We start from the raw sequence: 16227 nt of genomic DNA, 5'->3' as shown, positions 1-16227 counted from the left end.
AATATGTTCGCGCACATCAAAATCTAAGAATACTTGGTCCATAATAGTCAAGGTTGGGGTGAACCTGGCATTTTTTCTAGAGTGAGCTCGAGCCAATGCTACAGGGCGGAAAGACACTATATACCGGTCCAGCCGTTCGTTGGCGAAGAGAAACGCAAGGCACCGTAATTTGCATTCGCGATGCCTTTTATAATGTCAACCCTTCCATTTCCATCTTCGTCATTTGCTGACCTTCTGATGTTAGCTCCCCGTACGTCGTTTGTCCCATCCTTCTCACATACGAACGTGGGAGCTTGTTCGTCAAGAAATCGAAACATACGCTATAGTATTCCCTCATGTCGCCTTTTCACTTGAGGACAGCCGCAATGCTAGGGAAACGGACGTCAACACTTTCCGAGATCGTAATTTTCGAATACCAAAGGTTTTGTCATTCAATTCAATATCGTGTTTTTTCTCATGAAAGATTCAGACACCATCTATCTTGAGCGCGTTTCGCCGCATATACGGTAGAGCATTGACAGAGGTATTGGATCTTTTTGTACACTTCACAATGAAATTGAAGAGTTCAACAGCACGTCGAAGAGATAGATGCGACCCGCGATTCGATGAAGGTTGTCGGATTTATCAGTCTGAACGGCTCACTGTCCAAGGCGAGACTCGGTCATCCTCGAAATAATGGGAAGAAAATGACATTTTGCTCTAACAGGCTTATCAGTTTCTTTGTGTGTATAAAAGCATTACTTTACGGTGTTAACTCATAGCCCTTTCTGATAGATATCAACAAACACCCGGTTTCTCACTGCGATATTCGTCGTCTCATCGATACGAGCTTTGGCTCTAGTTCATTTTCCAAAAATGTTTATTTTATGCTCTCATCCCGGTGTCGGAACTGATGCAACGACCATTAGGGCCTTGATGAAGATGGGGATTCTAGCTATCCTCGCCCCAGTGAGACTCTACAAGGTCGCATGAGATGCACCGCTGATAGATCATAGCTACACGGCGTTCCCCCCGCAAGACTGAGAAAAAAGCTGTTTATGTCCTCAACGTTACCCTTCCTCCCGATCACGTTGATAATATAATAGAACCGAGCAAGACGTCGGTTCAGTTTCAGGTAGAGCTATGCATCTCTCAAGGCCTTTTGAAATCACTAATCATGGGTGATATGCTGAAGAACAGAGCAAGCATCTTGTCCTTTGTATCATCTGTCATCAAGTCTTTCTTGATGAAACATGGCTTTGTATTGCAACGCGACATTGAACCTGGTCCCCAAGATTCCCCTTCACGAAAACGCAGGAAACTCGAAAAGAATTTTGAAGACTCAGGTTTCATGGAAGGAAATCATGTCAGCGAATCGCCGAGTTCTTTGCACGATCGTCATACTGCAGAAGGCTCAAATTCGGTACTCTACACTTCTACGGTTTGTGAACCGTTTTCACTCCCCCATACATAGCCTCATTCTCCGACAGGAAGACAACCCTTCCGATATATTATGGACAGATCCTATAACCCATGAGAAGTTTCTTGTGGATGCAAGGTCAGGAAATTCATATCGGCAAGGTGACGGTCGGACTGGCGAACCTTCGTCGGGCGTTCGGCAAGGGAGGAGAACTTTACAATACAGGCATGCAACCAGCTCAGCCCCCCGACAGGCTGACCATTCAATCCCAACCTGGCTCGAGAAAGCACTTCAGGTTTTTTTCTCCTCTTTAGCGGAATCCCGCTTTAGACAGTTGACCATTATCATGACGTCAGGAAAACGAAGCATACTCGCTGAGCGAGAAGCGTATAGCCTCGTTGGAACTTAACCCTTCTATATGTCCGCCGGTTGTCAAAAACAACTCCTTCCATACCGAACAACACCAGTGTCTTGCATCACAGGACAAAAATTTTGCAAGGAGTCTCCAAAGTGATGCCCTCTCACGTCCCCTCACCAGAGAAGACCTTCAACAAGCGCAAATCATAGGTCAAGTTGACCGAAAATTCATAGCTTGCGCCATTCCAGTCAAGCAACCTGAAAATGGTTTACTCAGGACCTCTCAAATCTATCGTGAACCAACGAGCACTTCTCCTGCTCTCGTACTTGTCGACCAACATGCTGCGGACGAACGCATCCGTGTGGAGTGTTTCCTCAAAGAGCTGTGTCTCGGCTTTCTCCACTATCGAGACGAGGGCAGTTCTACAGAGAAAGGGATTACTCAAAAAGAATTACAACCGCCACTACCTGTCCTTGTCACTCGGCACGAAGCTATCTTGCTAAAAGCGTCTGTGGGAATCCAGAGAGCATTCCACAATTGGGGTTTTCAATTCGCCGACCTCTCGAAGGCGGCGAACGTGAACTCCGACGATGTTTTTGCGGACGGAAGCAGTAGTGAATATGAACAGCTTCTCGTGTGTTCCGTTCCAGAAGTTGTGAGCGAAAAGGTGTGTTCTTTCCGCGTATGTCAACGGAGGGTATTAAAATTTCCATTTTCTCATGACAGCTTCTACAAGGGGAAGAGCTTCGGGATCTCGTGAAAAGCTGTCTTGCCTATTTCCAGCATTCGAGCGACTCATCTCAGATAACTCACAGCACCAACTTGCGAGCGGATGAGCTTGCCTGGCTTGGTGCTCTGCGTCTGTGTCCCAAAGCGCTGCTCGACTTGGTGAACTCGAAGGCTTGTCGTGGTATGTGTTCATTCTCACACTCCGGTTTTTGGTCGAATTTATTCGTCTGGGCTCAGGTGCTATAATGTTTAACGACCACCTGACCGTCGAACAATGCCAAAGGCTGGTCTACAAACTCTCTCAAACATCTTTTCCGTTCCAGTGTGCCCACGGACGGTACGTAACACTTGTTTTGTTCTCATAGTTCTTCTCCTGGCTAATATTCTTAATTAGGCCATCCTTGGTGCCGCTAATGAACATCTGGGATTACCCAAGGCATCCGACTCGGCAACTTGAACGTTCGCAGTATCGGTGGAGCAGGTTGGAAAACGACAAAGAAGCCTCGATTTGATCTTTAATTTTGACTACCCTGAGCCTAAGATGTCGATCTCTGGATTTTCGCTTTGTTACAAGCGCTGAGCCGCGTGAACTGTGGCTTTTATGTATCAATAAATAGAAATTGTTGCCTTGCACTTCCATGGAAGTTCAGGAAAAAGCATTCCCGATTGATAAGTGCCAGGGAGCTGTTTTGTATCCCCTGATGAGGGTGGGAAACTTTTTTTTGTGACATCGTCGTGCTCTGAACGACCACAATGCCGACCTCAAAATCCAGCTCAAAGCCTGCAAGTCAAGCAAAGCTGTCGAAATCCTCGCTGGGCGCTCCGGCGCAGCACAACCAGTCGACCAGAAAAGGCAAGCGGGCATGGCGGAAGAACATCAACATCGAGGATGTGGAGGAGGGATTGGAGGGTATGAGGGCTGAGGAACGGGTTATTGGGTAGGTTTTTTGTCATTCATGGGCACGAAAAGGTGTAAGGTAGGAAGAAGTGAATGCTGATTGTGTCATTTAGGAAACCGCTGCAGAAAACGAAGGATGAAGATCTTTTTGTGGTAGATGTTCAGGGCGACGAACAAGGTGCGTGTATTCATGCAACATGGAAAACTATATACTAACTACAGTTGACAGTCCGCAAATCCCTCGCATCACGATTTTCTTCAAGAACACCGTTAACATCGACCAAGATCCTATCTGAACGCTCCGCCGTTCCCGCTGTTTTTTCTCGGCCCTCCAATGCCACGTCAAAAAGGAAAGCAGGGCAACTCAGTTATGAAGAAAAAGCCCGGCTTTTGAAGATCGCGAAGAGGCCTCGCAGAGGACCTTTCAACTCGATCCTAGACCCGTCGGAGTATGAAGCTGGGAGCGGGATGGTGGGACTGAGCGAGGCTGTGAAGAGCAGCGGGACGCATGATGCTTGGGCGCCCGAGGTGGCAATGGACGTGCTCCCGGATGGGATGGAGACGGTTCAGAAGAAGGTCATCAAGGTTCTCTTTTTTTTTCTATCTGCCTGGTACAATTACTGATCTTGGTTTAGCCACCCACAGTAAAATATACCCGGGACATCATCCAGGTCCCCGCAATCGTAGAGCCGCACCAGGGGACGTCGTATAACCCGCCCGTGGAGGCGCACCATGAGCTCATACTCAAGGCATATGAAGCCGAGGAGAAGAGGCTTCGGGACGCGGAAAAGCTCGCGGAGGTGAAGAAGAAGATGGAAGATTCGTATATGGTTGAACCTCTCGAGGAAGGGTTGGCTGCTGGGATGAAGTTGGCTGAGAAGGTTCTTGTTGAGGATGATGAGGCGGAAGAAGAGAAGGAGGAGAGGGTGGTGAAAAGCGTTCCTGATCGGAAGACAGCGTCGCAGAAGAATAAAGCGAAGAGATTACTTGCTGAGGTTTGTTCCATTCCTTGTCCTTCTACTACGCTAACCTTTCTTCTCGTAGAAACGCGCTCTGGCGGAACGAGCCGAGCACAAACGGATGATAGCATCCATAAGCAACGCAAAGATCATGCGTCGGAGCACAGCGCGGCTCCTGTCCGAACAAGAGAAGAAGCACCTAGAGCGCCGGTTAGCTCTAGAGGAAAAAGTGAGGAAGCAGGGATTGGTGGGGCAGAAGTTGGGGAAACATAAAGTTCCTCAGGGCGAGGTGGAGGTGCAGCTCGGAGAGGACTTGTCAGAGAGCTTGAGGGGGTTGAAGGTCATTTTACTTGTCTTCTTGCTCTTTCAGTGTATTAATGTCTTTTCCCTTTAGCCCGAAGGAAATCTGTTCAAGGATCGATTTCTCAGTTTGCAACAGCGGGCGTTGATTGAGCCCCGTGTGCGTGTGTTGCCCAAGAAACGGAGGCTGAGGATCGTAGAGTACGAAAAACACGCTTGGAAGCGGTTCCAGTAGATAACTTTGTGAATGATATGTTGCTCCGAGGTGGTGGTGTCGCGTGACGTCAACGGAGTGATCCGACGTCATAAGAGCCGAGAGGTATAAAGGCACAAAGAGCCAGATTGCCAAGTCCCAACTCCTTTACACTCTCAACGTCCAAACTCAGTCTTTCTTACAACCGATCTGACGATATCATGGGGAAATCACTCACCAAAGTCATTTACAAGCCCGATTCTCAGTCTACGGACGAGTTTATCGTCATCGTGAACCCTGAAGAGGTCAGTCCACCTCCGTCTTTGTTAATGATTCATCTCATTATGTTGTGTTTCTACCGTAGTTTAAGAAGTGGCATGCAGGAGGTGAGTTGTTTTTCTTGGATTTGAGTGGATCTTTCAATTGATTTGTCTCTCTGCTCGTCAGACACGTAATTATTGCATCTTCGACTCACGTCATCGAGGTGTAACCCTTTCTCAACAGCACGATCCCACTAGCTGAAGTCGTTGATTGTGAGTATCGCGTGATATTCCTCCCGGGGTACCGAATATTCACTTCCCGGACTCCCCCTAGCTTTCAAAGTCTTCCACTCTGGTCAAGGCTCCCAAGGTCTTCTTGGCGAACCATCCAAGCAACAACTAGACACGGTTTTCGGCACGCACAAGGACGTTGACGTTGTCACTCACATCTTGAAGAATGGGAGAGAGCAGGCTGCGGAGGGTATTACGAAATCTTCTGGACCTCTGAACGCTGTGCGAGGAGGGCCAGACAACAGAAAGCAGGGGCACTCCTTGGGCGTTTGAGTACCACATCAGCGAACGTAAATCATTGTATTACCATCAACATTTGTATATCATGATTTCTTGACAGTGGACGTTCAACATCGGTACCGGGCTCCAGAACAGCCGTGCGACTCACCTCAGCCCCAAAGAAATGTTGTACGTATAGTTCATTATTCAAAAGGACTCTAGATACATTAGGTTGTAAATGGGGGAGAGTCTCCGACATGTGTGGGATAGCAAAGCAAAAAAGACAGTCAGATGAAGGTTCAAAGATCGTCGTAAATCACGAGAGATCCAGACGCGCCAGCGCACATAGCGTCCGTGCTCAGAAACGTCCTGCGGTCTCCGCCCACTCCTTGCTTCCCATTTGTACCAGCCGCGAACAGGCTCTGGCAAACGCGAAGACTTCCTCCTCTCCAGTGAACATGGAGCTGGTTCCAACGATGTCGTTGGAGAGTCCCTAAGAATTAAGGCATTCTGAGTCGTCTTAAACGCCAGATGATAAACCAACACTTACAAGATCATCCATGACGCTGCGCATGTGGTCCGAAGGATGTTGTGGTAGTGATTCATTGGGAACATCCGAAAAGACCTTGAACACCGGCACCTCTGATGTCACGAAGAGTTTAGTCTACACGGGGAATGAGTGACCGTTAATATACATAAAACCGAAGGGAGCATACCTTGCTCTCATAACATGCTTCACGGATCACAACGATAAGCTACGATGACATCAGTCAGATAAAAATGACGAACCATCAATGAAGGTGATAAACCGTCTGGCCTGGATTAGGCAGGACAAACAAAATTAGCTTAAACGCTATATGACGATCAGATGACACACCAAGTCTTTCTTGTCCAGGCCCATCTTGGGTACGTTCAACAAAAACACCGTTCCAAACGTTTCTGTCACTTTAATGTAGTCAGCAGCGCTCAAGGGCTGTCCACATAGATCTTGAAAATCGAACTTGGCGATTTTGCTGGTGCTTTCGGGAACGGCCAGTTGTCGGCCCCATGTAGTCAGCTTGCGGCCGCGGATGGGGGGGTCTGTAGGGTCTTGGGAAGCCAAAGAGAGGAAGACCTTGTTGATTTCGCGGTCGTGCTCCGGTGTGAGCGGATGGTAGTATACATGGGAGAGGGCGCGAGGTACGCGGCGGTAATCTGCGAGAATGGAGAGTTAGTTAGTTGAGTGACCTTTGTGAGAACGTGAACTGATGCGCACCAGTTCCAGAGTCAAGGTCGGTTACTTCGAATTGAGATTTCAGCAGCTCGATTGCGGGTATAAAGCTAGAACGCTGAATGCCGTTCTTATAGAGATCATCTGGATGCCGACTAGAGAGATGCTTATCGTTAGCGTCCTGATGCGAAGGCCTAACGCCGCTCACTTTGAAGTTATCACGCAGACCACCCCATAATTGAGCAAAGACTCAAGTAACCGACGAAGTATCATAGCGTCAGCAATATCCGTCACCTAACGATGGTCCCATGTTAGCAATTTGAAATGGATAGTAGTTCGGGTTGGTACCTGAAATTCGTCGAAACATAGAATGGACGCCTCAGTGGCGAGATCTCTAGCCACAGGTATTATTGGGTCACCGCCATTGAAGCCCATAGCAATTTTAGCGGCGTGGACACGTTTGTGGACATCGATCATGAAAGCATGGAAATGGACCCTTCGTTTACGCTTTAAGGAAGGTGGGAGGGTCTGGAAGAACAGGTCCATGAGCATTGTCTTTCCAGTTCCAACGTCGCCGTAAAGATATAAGCCCTTAGGGGCAGATGCTGGAGGAGATGTAGGGACAGGTGGGTCGCGGCTGAAGATCCGGGATACCTGGAAGAGGAAAGTCGCTGTTTTAGGTACCGAACATGTCGACTGTCGAGTAGGTGCGTACCAGTGAAATGCTTTGCGATGGACGGGGTATATGTGGTGGATTGTAATGGAGTAGATTGTCGTGCAAGTCCTGTAGTTTCTGGATGATACGGGTCTGGTGGTCGTCTCCCCGCAGCACTCCCGTGTCTATAAGTTTCTGGTATTGCCGTAGTGGCGTTAGGAGATCTACCAAGAAAGGTATTGAGAAACAGATACGCGAGAGATCGGACAAACTTGCCATCCTCAGAGGAATTCTGGTTTGGGGTATTGTTGGAGGGTGTGCTCGGTTGTTTGAAAAGGTGCTCAAGATCCTGGCCGAAGCCGGGTTCAACAGCAAGAGACGAGCTGTGGGCTCTACCGCAAGGCCTTGTATGTGAGGCAACTGCGAGCCTTGTGAGGTATATCGGTGGTCTTCTAGCGGCAGGCGATGCCAAGATGGAGCGCACGACCCTCATGAGCGTTAAAAAAGGGGAGCTGAACAAGGTTAGTACTTGGAGAGATATGAGCCGGTCACGTGCATGGATGAAGAATATCTCCTCTTGCTCTTGGCCGACAGCAATCTTCCAACTGGCTCTTTCGTCGCATCATCGGGACTAGAGTCCTATCTCAAGCATGGGTTTTCCTCGTCGTCGGCAGAGTCGACCATTGTCGCCTTTATCACCGACAGTTTGGCGTCATATGCGAGGAGCACCCTCCCGTTTGTCTCCGACGCACATCATCTTGTCGCACTCGCCCGGGAGCAGCGCAGAGGGGAGGGGGAACTCAACGAAGTTCTCAAGGACCTAATGGAGCTTGACCACTTATACAATTCCATGACCCTCAATCACGTTGCAAGGCGGGCATCCAAAGCTCAGGGGGTAGCCCTACTCACTCTGTATTCAAAAGGCTTTGCGCGGCCTTCCTCGCTTTCCGCTTTGACGGATTCAGAACCCCATCATCACGAGACAGCCATGAACCGTCTCTTCAGTCAATTCAAGCTCAGCGTGAGGAAAGAGGAAGTCGACGGTCATCTGCCAACGTGTTGGGGTGCTTTAACAGCCGCTCTGGGACTCGCTTTAGGTATGCATAATTACTACATAGAAGAACAATCATTCAACCGCAAAATCACATAGATCGGGCTCAATATCTTCATCTCTTCCTCCATGCACGGAGTCTTCTTTCCGCTTCCGTGCGCCTCAATGACATTGGGCCATACGGCGCTCAACAGATCTTATTGCACGTTCTCCGTCCTCTGATAACAGCCGAGGCTGAGAGATGTCATGAGCTGCGTACAGAATTGTTCCAAACAAAAGAGACGGGGTTTGACGTGACCATACAAGGCCCGGCGAATACATGGCCGCTGGGAGAAATCCTGGCAAGCCGTCATGACTTGCAGCATTCACGGATTTTCAACAGCTAGACCCTTCCAATTTGATTCACGAATAGAACCATAAAATAGACAAAGATATATAGCATCTTCATCCAACCATTCTATGATGACGTTGTGAGGGCTAACCGGGACGATACCTCTGCTTGCGAACGCACAAGGTTCGCAAGGTACGATATCATCAGTGTATCCTGCAAACACCATCAGCACTTTCGAAAAACTAACACTGAGCACCCGCACCTGTAAGCTGGCATTGAAGCCACCCTTTTCTAAATCATCCGTGCTGGCTCCAAGGGTATCCATGAGGTACCGGCCAATGGCTGGATCTCCCTTTTGTTTCCCCGCAAGAACATCTCGCACATAGGAGAGTACACGGTCGAGCATTTCAGATACTGTCAAAATTGATCGTTCGAGAATCTCCACATCAGCTATAGGCTGTGAGGCTGTTGATGTTGAGGCATTTGCAGCGCTGGTTAGTAGGTCGACTAAAGATTCAAAGTGTCAGCCAGACAAATTTATCAATCAAATAGATACATGTCTTACGGCCGCTTCGTTCTCCATCGTGGAACCGCAATTCAACGGGCACTGGAACAAAGACACAGTTTTCTGGTTTGGGGAAGACCCCTACTGGTGAGCTGTTGATACGCGGTTGAGTGAGTTGTCGTCGCGAATCATCTGAAGTACAAGCCTGATGAACGCTTTGACACCGGGTTCTTGGCCCTCCTCAACGCCAGTGTTGACAGCAACGTGAATCGCTTGGTTAGGCGCGGTTTCTTGCGAGTAAAAATTTTGAATAAGCGCGGAATATGTGTTGAGATTGGATCCTGTGGAGTACCTGAACGAGACATGAATGGGATGAAAAATCTGCAGACAAGAACGACGTTCACCATCCAACAATGACTTCCTTTGGATTCACCTTGTGGTGCAGCTCGTACATCGTCCGGTGGTAGTCCATGTCCACGGCAACTTGTTCGGTCGTCTCGCTGTGCAACACGGCGAACGAGGATCGGACCTCGACCTCATTTTCAAAGCGCGTGCCTAGGAGTGTGCCAATGACCCGATCTTGAGACTCGCCGCGACGAAGGTAGTGGTCGAGGATGGAGAACAGGGCTACGGGGTGGATGGTGATATTTGTTGGTGTACGGCTAGATGAAATGTTATCAATGTAAGATTCGACTTTGGCGCAGTGATAAGAGCGACTCACGGTAAATTATGCGCCGTGTCCGTCGTGGAAGTGCCTTGGACGTGAATCGCAGAGGATGAAGGACCGAGAGACATCCTTTTTTATATATAAGAATCCTTTTGATTTTAGTTGGAGACCAACCTCAGCAACTTTTTCGCTTCTCGGCAACGGCCGATAACTCAAATTCAAACATCCACCCACCACCACCGTCACCCGACGAAAGCACAAAAAAGACAACAGCATGCCCTCAGAAGATACAAAGGTGCGCAGAGTTTTTATTTTCATGATTGATTTGCCTAACCTGCCGGTATTCTCAAGGAACGTATTGCAAAAGTTGTCGAAATAGGCCGTGTATGTATTTTTGCGCGGTGTACTCCAACGTCCATCCTACTCAACGTGTCCCCACAGACCGTCCTCCACTACGGATGGATACCTCTCATCATCTACGTTGGCTTCACGCGGAGTAACCCACAGCCTTCTCTGATAAAGTACGCCACTCTCACGCGAACAAAGAAATACTTACTCAACGCCAGTCTTAGGTTAATCAGTCCCCTTGCATAACGAGTCCTGGCCCACCTGTATTTATAAATTATCTCCTCGTAATTCAAAAAGACTTTCATCATGGGTGAATACCGAAACGATCATCAAGCACCCAATTCATGGTGAGCAACTCTTTCCTTTGTCCCATGTCAGGGCAACGATTTTACATGTCGTGGTGGTGCATTCAAAGCACCCCGATCCATTCCATGTATGTGGGATTCAATGGGCGTTACTTGCTGTAACCTTGTCAGCTCTGGTTTATTCAAGTGACGTCGACATGAGGATTTGACTAGGCCAGATATGAGCCCTCTTTACCGATTTTCCATCATCGTAATTCCACAACTTGCCAGAAACTAATATACATATTTTACACAGAGCATCGAACAAAGCAAAGTAATGATCCATAAGTGAAAATCATAAGTAGACACGGCGCAACTCGGTGGCACTGGTAATGCGCTTGCAGATTGGGCAGAGCTTGGTGGAACCTAAACAACGCAGCCAGCAATCGCGGCAGCAAGTATGCCAGCATCCTGTCGACACGGTGGGCTCGTTGTATGGGTCCAAGCAGATCCGACACGAGAGTGACGTTGACGACGACACCCGCATGGATTCCTGCAAACGATTATTTTAGCTTACATTTCTCCTGTATTGGCCATTGTGAACTTACAAGCTGCTCGATCTTGTTTTCCAGTGCAGCTACCAACGCAGCCTTGTCCCCGCGCTTCTTAGCTGTTAGGACTGCGCGGTCCACCCGATCTGCTTCCCCAGCCCCCAGGACTTCAACCATTTTAGCTTTCAAGTCTTCTACTCTGTCGGGGAAGACAACCTTCCCCTCAGCAACGAGGTCACGCAACGTTTTCAGTTTTCTTGACGCTTCATCCTCGTTGTCGCCTTCAATTTCAACCTCAACGTCTTCCTGAACCATTACCTGGGGATTGTCGACCGGGAGGATATCCCCTTCTGTGAACTGGGCTTCACCAAACGTGTCTTGATCGTCGCCCTCTACATCAACTTCATCATCTACATCCTGTGCACGACGGTCGCGTGTCAGGAACCCTGTGCCTATTAACCCTTGAGTAATTGGCCAGCTCTGCGAGCAACAAAGGGAAAACACCCACCTCGTACATTTCCTACATGTCCCCCAGTATCCAATTCGTCCCATATATCTTCCTCCATGTCTCTTTGTTGTTGTAGTTCACGCTGTCTAACCTCCTCCAATCTGCTAGTCTCGTTTGCCAGGCACGAGTCCACATGTGCGTCCAGTACGTCCTGGTCGCCACAAACCTCTAAGGAACACACGGGGCACACAATACGCCCACCAGCGACGCTTCGCGACCAAGCACCTCTGCCCATATATCCTTCTTCCTCCCGTGCAATCTCTTTGAGTTTCGCATGCCTTTGCTTTCTGTGTCGTTTGATAATCTGGATAGTTTTACACGCTTGTTCCATGGAATCGTGAACGTTCCGTGATGTTAGTGACTTGCGAGCTTTCAACGCAGAACGGCGACTGCGTGAGCTTGGGCCTGGGCTACACACGAAGAATTTCGGTTGGGTTTTTTGAACGTAAAGAAATAACATACGCATCATCCATCTCGTCGTATAGAATATCCGAAGACCCAACCTGCTGTATAACCTCTTCTACTCGCTCTGACTCTAATGCCGCGTGCATTGGCAACAAGCGAAGGGGGATGTGTTCTTCGCAGACGGGACATTGTCTCGTTTCTGCACGTTTGGCTGTGCATAGATTTGAGATTCCTACCCTTGAAGAAGCTGGACATGAACATACGCTTCTTGGCCGGGGCGGGAAAGTGATCGCTGGGTACGGGTGACAATGAGGACGAGGATGTGCTGGCGCGAGCTTCAACGTAAGTCCGTTTATTTCCCCTGACCGTCACGGTAAATGTAAGCAAAATAAGAATGAGCACGAGCGCAAGTCCAGCGCACCGAGATAGCGCCATTGAACTGATTTTTTTTCAAGGCCACCTTCTGCCGCTTGATAAAGTGTAAATTTCGCGTGGATAAAAGATGGATGCTGAGCTCAGACCCGGCTCAAACAAAGGACACGATTTCCCTTGATATAAGGACTGTACTTTGTGGATGGATTGTGCTTGACGGAAATGGATGGAGGGGCCATTGCACAAAATTCACAAATGCCATCACATGATCAAGACATGTCGCGTATAGCTTTAGATTCTGATTTACAGCTAACTTCTAAGGATGAAATTGGTGTTCAGTCGTCTTCAAACACTATTTCAACCCCCGCGTCACGAGCCAACTGGATTGCTCGATCTTCTTGATTTTTTGCAAAAGTAACCAAAGAGGTCAATATGTCGCGCTGACCTTGATCAATGACATTAGTCTTCTGACCTCCCAAGATTGACTGAACATACCTTCCACGTAGTCACGAAACATAGTAGATACTTCGGGCCGAATCAATGCAGAATTTTGAATGGCTTCTACTGGAAGACGATCTAGGAGAGCTTGAACCATTTCTAGTAGCATGCTAGACGCGTCCAAAACATCCTCATAATCTGGCTCAGATGCAGGATCGTCAATGAATGATCCGAGGATCTCTTTCCATAGACTTTCAGCGCCAATCGTATTCCTGCCAATCTCCCACTTATGTCCTTCAATACCACCTATCTTGAGAAGGATCGTATCGTCCGGGTTCTGCGGGAGCGAGAAGCCGTATCCAAGGATGAGTTCCGAGTTGGGTTTTGGTCCGTAGTTGTTAAAAAGTTCATTCCCCCCAGTAGCAGGTGTGTGGAGAATCAGAGATATCTTTGGTTCTTGCAAGGACGAATCGGGAGGAACATTGTTGGGGTACCGGACAACCCACGAAACAGGCTGTCCACGTGCGTGGTTCAACGAATCTATTCCAGGAAGCAACACCGGTTCCGTTAGAGGTGAATGTTTTAGCGATGGCGTCGGCGATAACAAAGACGACGGAAAGGCCCGGGAGGATAGGTATGTTGCAGCCGTCAAGTATCGCTCCCTATCGTAAAAAAAAGATAAACTGTGATAAGCTGTAGACTCGGAAAATGTAGCCGACCATGTAAAGGACTTGCCCCAATCTTGATTGGCTTGCGAGACCCTGTCTAGACAGTCGGCCCACTCAGTTCGCCAGTCGCGTTCGCGATCAAGCGTCGCGCCATATAAGTTGGTTCCTTTGAATAGTTGTATTTCTTCCGAAGTAAAGTGTAATGGCGTCAAAAGTTTTTCGGAAGACGGCAGTGTTTTTAGATAAGGATAGTGAGCCAGTATCTTCAAGTTTGGTTGACTGTATGTAGCCAGGACACATGGGTCAACCGTTGATCAGTGATCGATGGTCTCTTATGGAGGAGATTTACCTCTCATCGCATATTATCCAATGAAATATGATATACGTGCTGATCCATTGGCGTTCGGACCAGTGTGTGCTGGAGATGATCTCCGATGTGTCCAAAAAGTTTCCCAGAGCCAGCTGAGCATGTTGGCGGGTTATAGCCAAGTCGAAGGGACAGGAAACAATTTCCGTGTCCTCTGGTATGTCTTCCGAGGCAACGACGCGAGATCCAGACGTGGCTTGGCGGGAGCGAGTGAGCGAAGTTAGCTTTTGGGACAGCAATTGATCAAGGAAGAATTGATAGAACAGTGCTATCAAGGCCGGAAATCAACAAATAACATGTATTACCTTCACTGAAACGGACTCGAGTGTTGAAGCCTCCTCCGTGTTTTGAGAGCCAGCTTCTCAATGATAGAGCAGCAGAAAATTCACTGGACATGACACTGAGGACCTTGTATCAGTGTGTGGTCGTGTTTACGAATTGGTGCAGAGCGCGTACGCGCGCGCCGCGCGTTCACTTTCATAATTGTCCCTCCAGAGGTCTGAATACTCATTGTTCGGATCAATTTACCAAAGTTGCAGCAGCAAATTTAAATACTTGAATGAAAAAAGATCTTCAATTGGTCTATAGAATTCTGATATTCAACTTCAACGATACCTGTCGTTACATGTAAACTAGTCAGCCGCCAGCCTGAAATTCAGGAAATCCCCGAGAATGTCAGCTGGGCTTTTTACTCCCCAGTAGACTTCGCGGTTCATCCCTCCCTCCACTGAAGATGTTCTTTTCCGCCTTCTTTCCACTCATGGTCTCTACACTGTCATTACTCGCTGTCCACGCCCTCGCGCCGCCCGATATGAAGACATATGATCAAACTCAAGTGGCCGCCGGTTGGTATGAGGGCTATCAGGTCAACGACGGGTTGCCTCTGTCGCAGATTAGCTGGTATAAGTATACCCACTTGATATATTCGTTCGCGTGAGTAAATCATTCAGCCCAGTGATATTGCGAAGTAACCTGGCATGGTAGGGAAACAACGCCAGATGTCAACGTCCTTAGCTTGGAAAAATCTAATCCAGAGGGGCTGCCACAGTTCGTCGCCGAAGCCCGTCGACATGTAGGTCCAGAGAATCGACACGTTGTGATGCGGGCTAATCTATATCCAGGGAGTCAAGGCAATGGCGTCGGTCGGCGGGTGGACAGGCTCCCGGTGGTGGTCCTCCAACGTCGGCTCCGCGGAGAACAGAACAGCATTTGTAAGAACACTGTCAAGCTTTGTCAAAAGGCATAATTTGGATGGTATCGATTTCGAGTGAGTGTAGTCAAACCAAGGTTTCACAAATCTAATCAAATATCAAGCTGGGAATATCCAGGCCGACAAGGGGCGGGGTTTAACGTCGTTAGCAAGCATGACGCAGCCAACTTTCTTTCATTTCTCGAAGAATTGCGCAGGGACCCAGTTGGTTCGTCTCTTGTCCTGTCAGCATGCGCGTCTGTCGTACCGTTTGCCGGAGAAGATGGAAAGCCAAGTGGAGATATGTCTGGCTTCAGCGTGGTCCTCAACTTCATTTCTGTCATGAATTATGATGTCTGGGGTCACTGGAGCAACTCAGTGGGTCCAAACGCGCCACTTGACGATACCTGTGCCGCACCTGAGTACCAGATTGCCTCAGCTATTTCCGCTGTTAGGCTTTGGACGAATGCTGGTATGCCGCGGAAACAAATAGTGTTGGGTGTAGCAGGATATGGTCGGCAATACAGAGTCCGGCGGTCAGATGCGTTTATGAGTGGATCGCCGTTTCTGGCATCACATCCGCCATTCGTAAAAACTAGGGAGGATCCGCGACCATGCAGCGAAGACCGTATCGACGAATGTGCTCTCGCACCATTGGTACAAGGAATACTCGATTTTAAGCGCATAATTCAGGAGGGTTACCTCGACAAGAATGGAGCACCTCGGCTAGGGATCGCATATCGATACGATGACTGCAGTCAGACGGTGAGTATTGGCTGAGCTTGTATTGGGTTACTCAAGAAGTTGGGTTTCATAGCCGTATGTCTATAACAAAGAGACACAATCCATGGTATCGTACGACGATACGCGGGTAAGTGGTGTCCAAGACCTTCAAGTTCTTCGTTACAAGCTGATTATAATAGTCGTTTGCGGCCAAGGGACAATTTATCAAAACGGCGGGATTAAGGGGGTTTGCGATGTGGGAGGTTGGTAGTGATTACAAGGACCTTTTGCTTGACTCCATTCGCCTCAACTGTGGATTTGGTATGCAACTATGATTCGGTTGTCGCCA

The 16227-nt window shown here is 48.5% G+C and overlaps 9 protein-coding genes across 9 annotated transcripts; 5 read left to right on the top strand and 4 right to left on the bottom strand.

Moving 5' to 3' along the window:
* Positions 1-95: 95 nt before the first annotated feature.
* LACBIDRAFT_311564 (uncharacterized protein) lies at positions 96-2998 on the top strand (the record flags this gene model as incomplete). Its single annotated transcript, XM_001876989.1, has 11 exons — positions 96-194; positions 245-421; positions 470-523; positions 573-722; positions 775-948; positions 1019-1420; positions 1470-1694; positions 1756-2424; positions 2484-2667; positions 2724-2823; positions 2881-2998. The coding sequence occupies 11 exons, from the start codon at positions 96-98 to the stop codon at positions 2996-2998; spliced, it is 2352 nt and encodes a 783-aa protein (XP_001877024.1).
* A 236-nt stretch (positions 2999-3234) lies between these two features.
* LACBIDRAFT_292782 (uncharacterized protein) lies at positions 3235-4911 on the top strand. The gene is made up of 6 exons (XM_001876988.1): positions 3235-3424; positions 3498-3562; positions 3614-3969; positions 4020-4379; positions 4429-4683; positions 4738-4911. Exons 1-6 carry the CDS (start codon positions 3240-3242, stop codon positions 4876-4878), a joined length of 1362 nt encoding a protein of 453 aa, XP_001877023.1. The 5' UTR covers positions 3235-3239; the 3' UTR covers positions 4879-4911.
* A 101-nt stretch (positions 4912-5012) lies between these two features.
* LACBIDRAFT_292781 (uncharacterized protein) lies at positions 5013-5715 on the top strand. Its single transcript, XM_001876987.1, has 4 exons — positions 5013-5141; positions 5201-5222; positions 5337-5369; positions 5431-5715. Exons 1-4 carry the CDS (start codon positions 5058-5060, stop codon positions 5658-5660), a joined length of 369 nt encoding a protein of 122 aa, XP_001877022.1. The 5' UTR covers positions 5013-5057; the 3' UTR covers positions 5661-5715.
* A 261-nt stretch (positions 5716-5976) lies between these two features.
* On the bottom strand, positions 5977-7687 carry LACBIDRAFT_143231 (uncharacterized protein; the record flags this gene model as incomplete). Its single annotated transcript, XM_001876529.1, has 9 exons — positions 5977-6099; positions 6157-6270; positions 6323-6339; positions 6396-6423; positions 6484-6800; positions 6862-6971; positions 7025-7110; positions 7165-7470; positions 7532-7687. Coding segments are annotated over 9 exons (1257 nt in total), but the record flags the coding sequence as incomplete, so codon positions are not given.
* Positions 7688-8742: 1055 nt separating this feature from the next.
* LACBIDRAFT_192518 (uncharacterized protein) lies at positions 8743-10163 on the bottom strand. Its single transcript, XM_001876528.1, has 6 exons — positions 10080-10163; positions 9763-10020; positions 9564-9710; positions 9419-9510; positions 9116-9360; positions 8743-9066 (listed from the first exon to the last, which is right to left on the bottom strand). Exons 1-6 carry the CDS (start codon positions 10151-10153, stop codon positions 8980-8982), a joined length of 903 nt encoding a protein of 300 aa, XP_001876563.1. The 5' UTR covers positions 10154-10163; the 3' UTR covers positions 8743-8979.
* Positions 10164-10251: 88 nt separating this feature from the next.
* On the top strand, positions 10252-10680 carry LACBIDRAFT_311557 (uncharacterized protein). The gene is made up of 4 exons (XM_001876986.1): positions 10252-10320; positions 10377-10409; positions 10467-10546; positions 10598-10680. Exons 1-4 carry the CDS (start codon positions 10300-10302, stop codon positions 10617-10619), a joined length of 156 nt encoding a protein of 51 aa, XP_001877021.1. The 5' UTR covers positions 10252-10299; the 3' UTR covers positions 10620-10680.
* Positions 10681-10924: 244 nt separating this feature from the next.
* Positions 10925-12556, bottom strand: LACBIDRAFT_292777 (uncharacterized protein; the record flags this gene model as incomplete). The annotated part of the gene is made up of 5 exons (XM_001876527.1): positions 10925-11210; positions 11266-11660; positions 11717-12126; positions 12179-12332; positions 12385-12556. The coding sequence occupies 5 exons, from the start codon at positions 12554-12556 to the stop codon at positions 11013-11015; spliced, it is 1329 nt and encodes a 442-aa protein (XP_001876562.1). The 3' UTR covers positions 10925-11012.
* Positions 12557-12828: 272 nt separating this feature from the next.
* On the bottom strand, positions 12829-14362 carry SDG16207 (SET domain protein; the record flags this gene model as incomplete). The annotated part of the gene is made up of 4 exons (XM_001876526.1): positions 12829-12938; positions 12989-13878; positions 13949-14162; positions 14272-14362. The coding sequence occupies 4 exons, from the start codon at positions 14360-14362 to the stop codon at positions 12829-12831; spliced, it is 1305 nt and encodes a 434-aa protein (XP_001876561.1).
* A 415-nt stretch (positions 14363-14777) lies between these two features.
* On the top strand, positions 14778-16213 carry LACBIDRAFT_231399 (glycoside hydrolase family 18 protein; the record flags this gene model as incomplete). The annotated part of the gene is made up of 6 exons (XM_001876985.1): positions 14778-14899; positions 14951-15038; positions 15088-15233; positions 15281-15920; positions 15973-16026; positions 16079-16213. The coding sequence occupies 6 exons, from the start codon at positions 14778-14780 to the stop codon at positions 16211-16213; spliced, it is 1185 nt and encodes a 394-aa protein (XP_001877020.1).
* Between the last annotated feature and the right edge of the window lie 14 nt (positions 16214-16227).

Source organism: Laccaria bicolor, genomic scaffold (assembly GCF_000143565.1).
Source record: "Laccaria bicolor S238N-H82 LACBIscaffold_4 genomic scaffold, whole genome shotgun sequence".
Taxonomy (NCBI): domain Eukaryota; kingdom Fungi; phylum Basidiomycota; class Agaricomycetes; order Agaricales; family Hydnangiaceae; genus Laccaria; species Laccaria bicolor.
The sequence above is the reverse complement of the archived record's forward strand: the minus strand, read 5'-3'. Positions and strand labels throughout refer to the sequence as shown.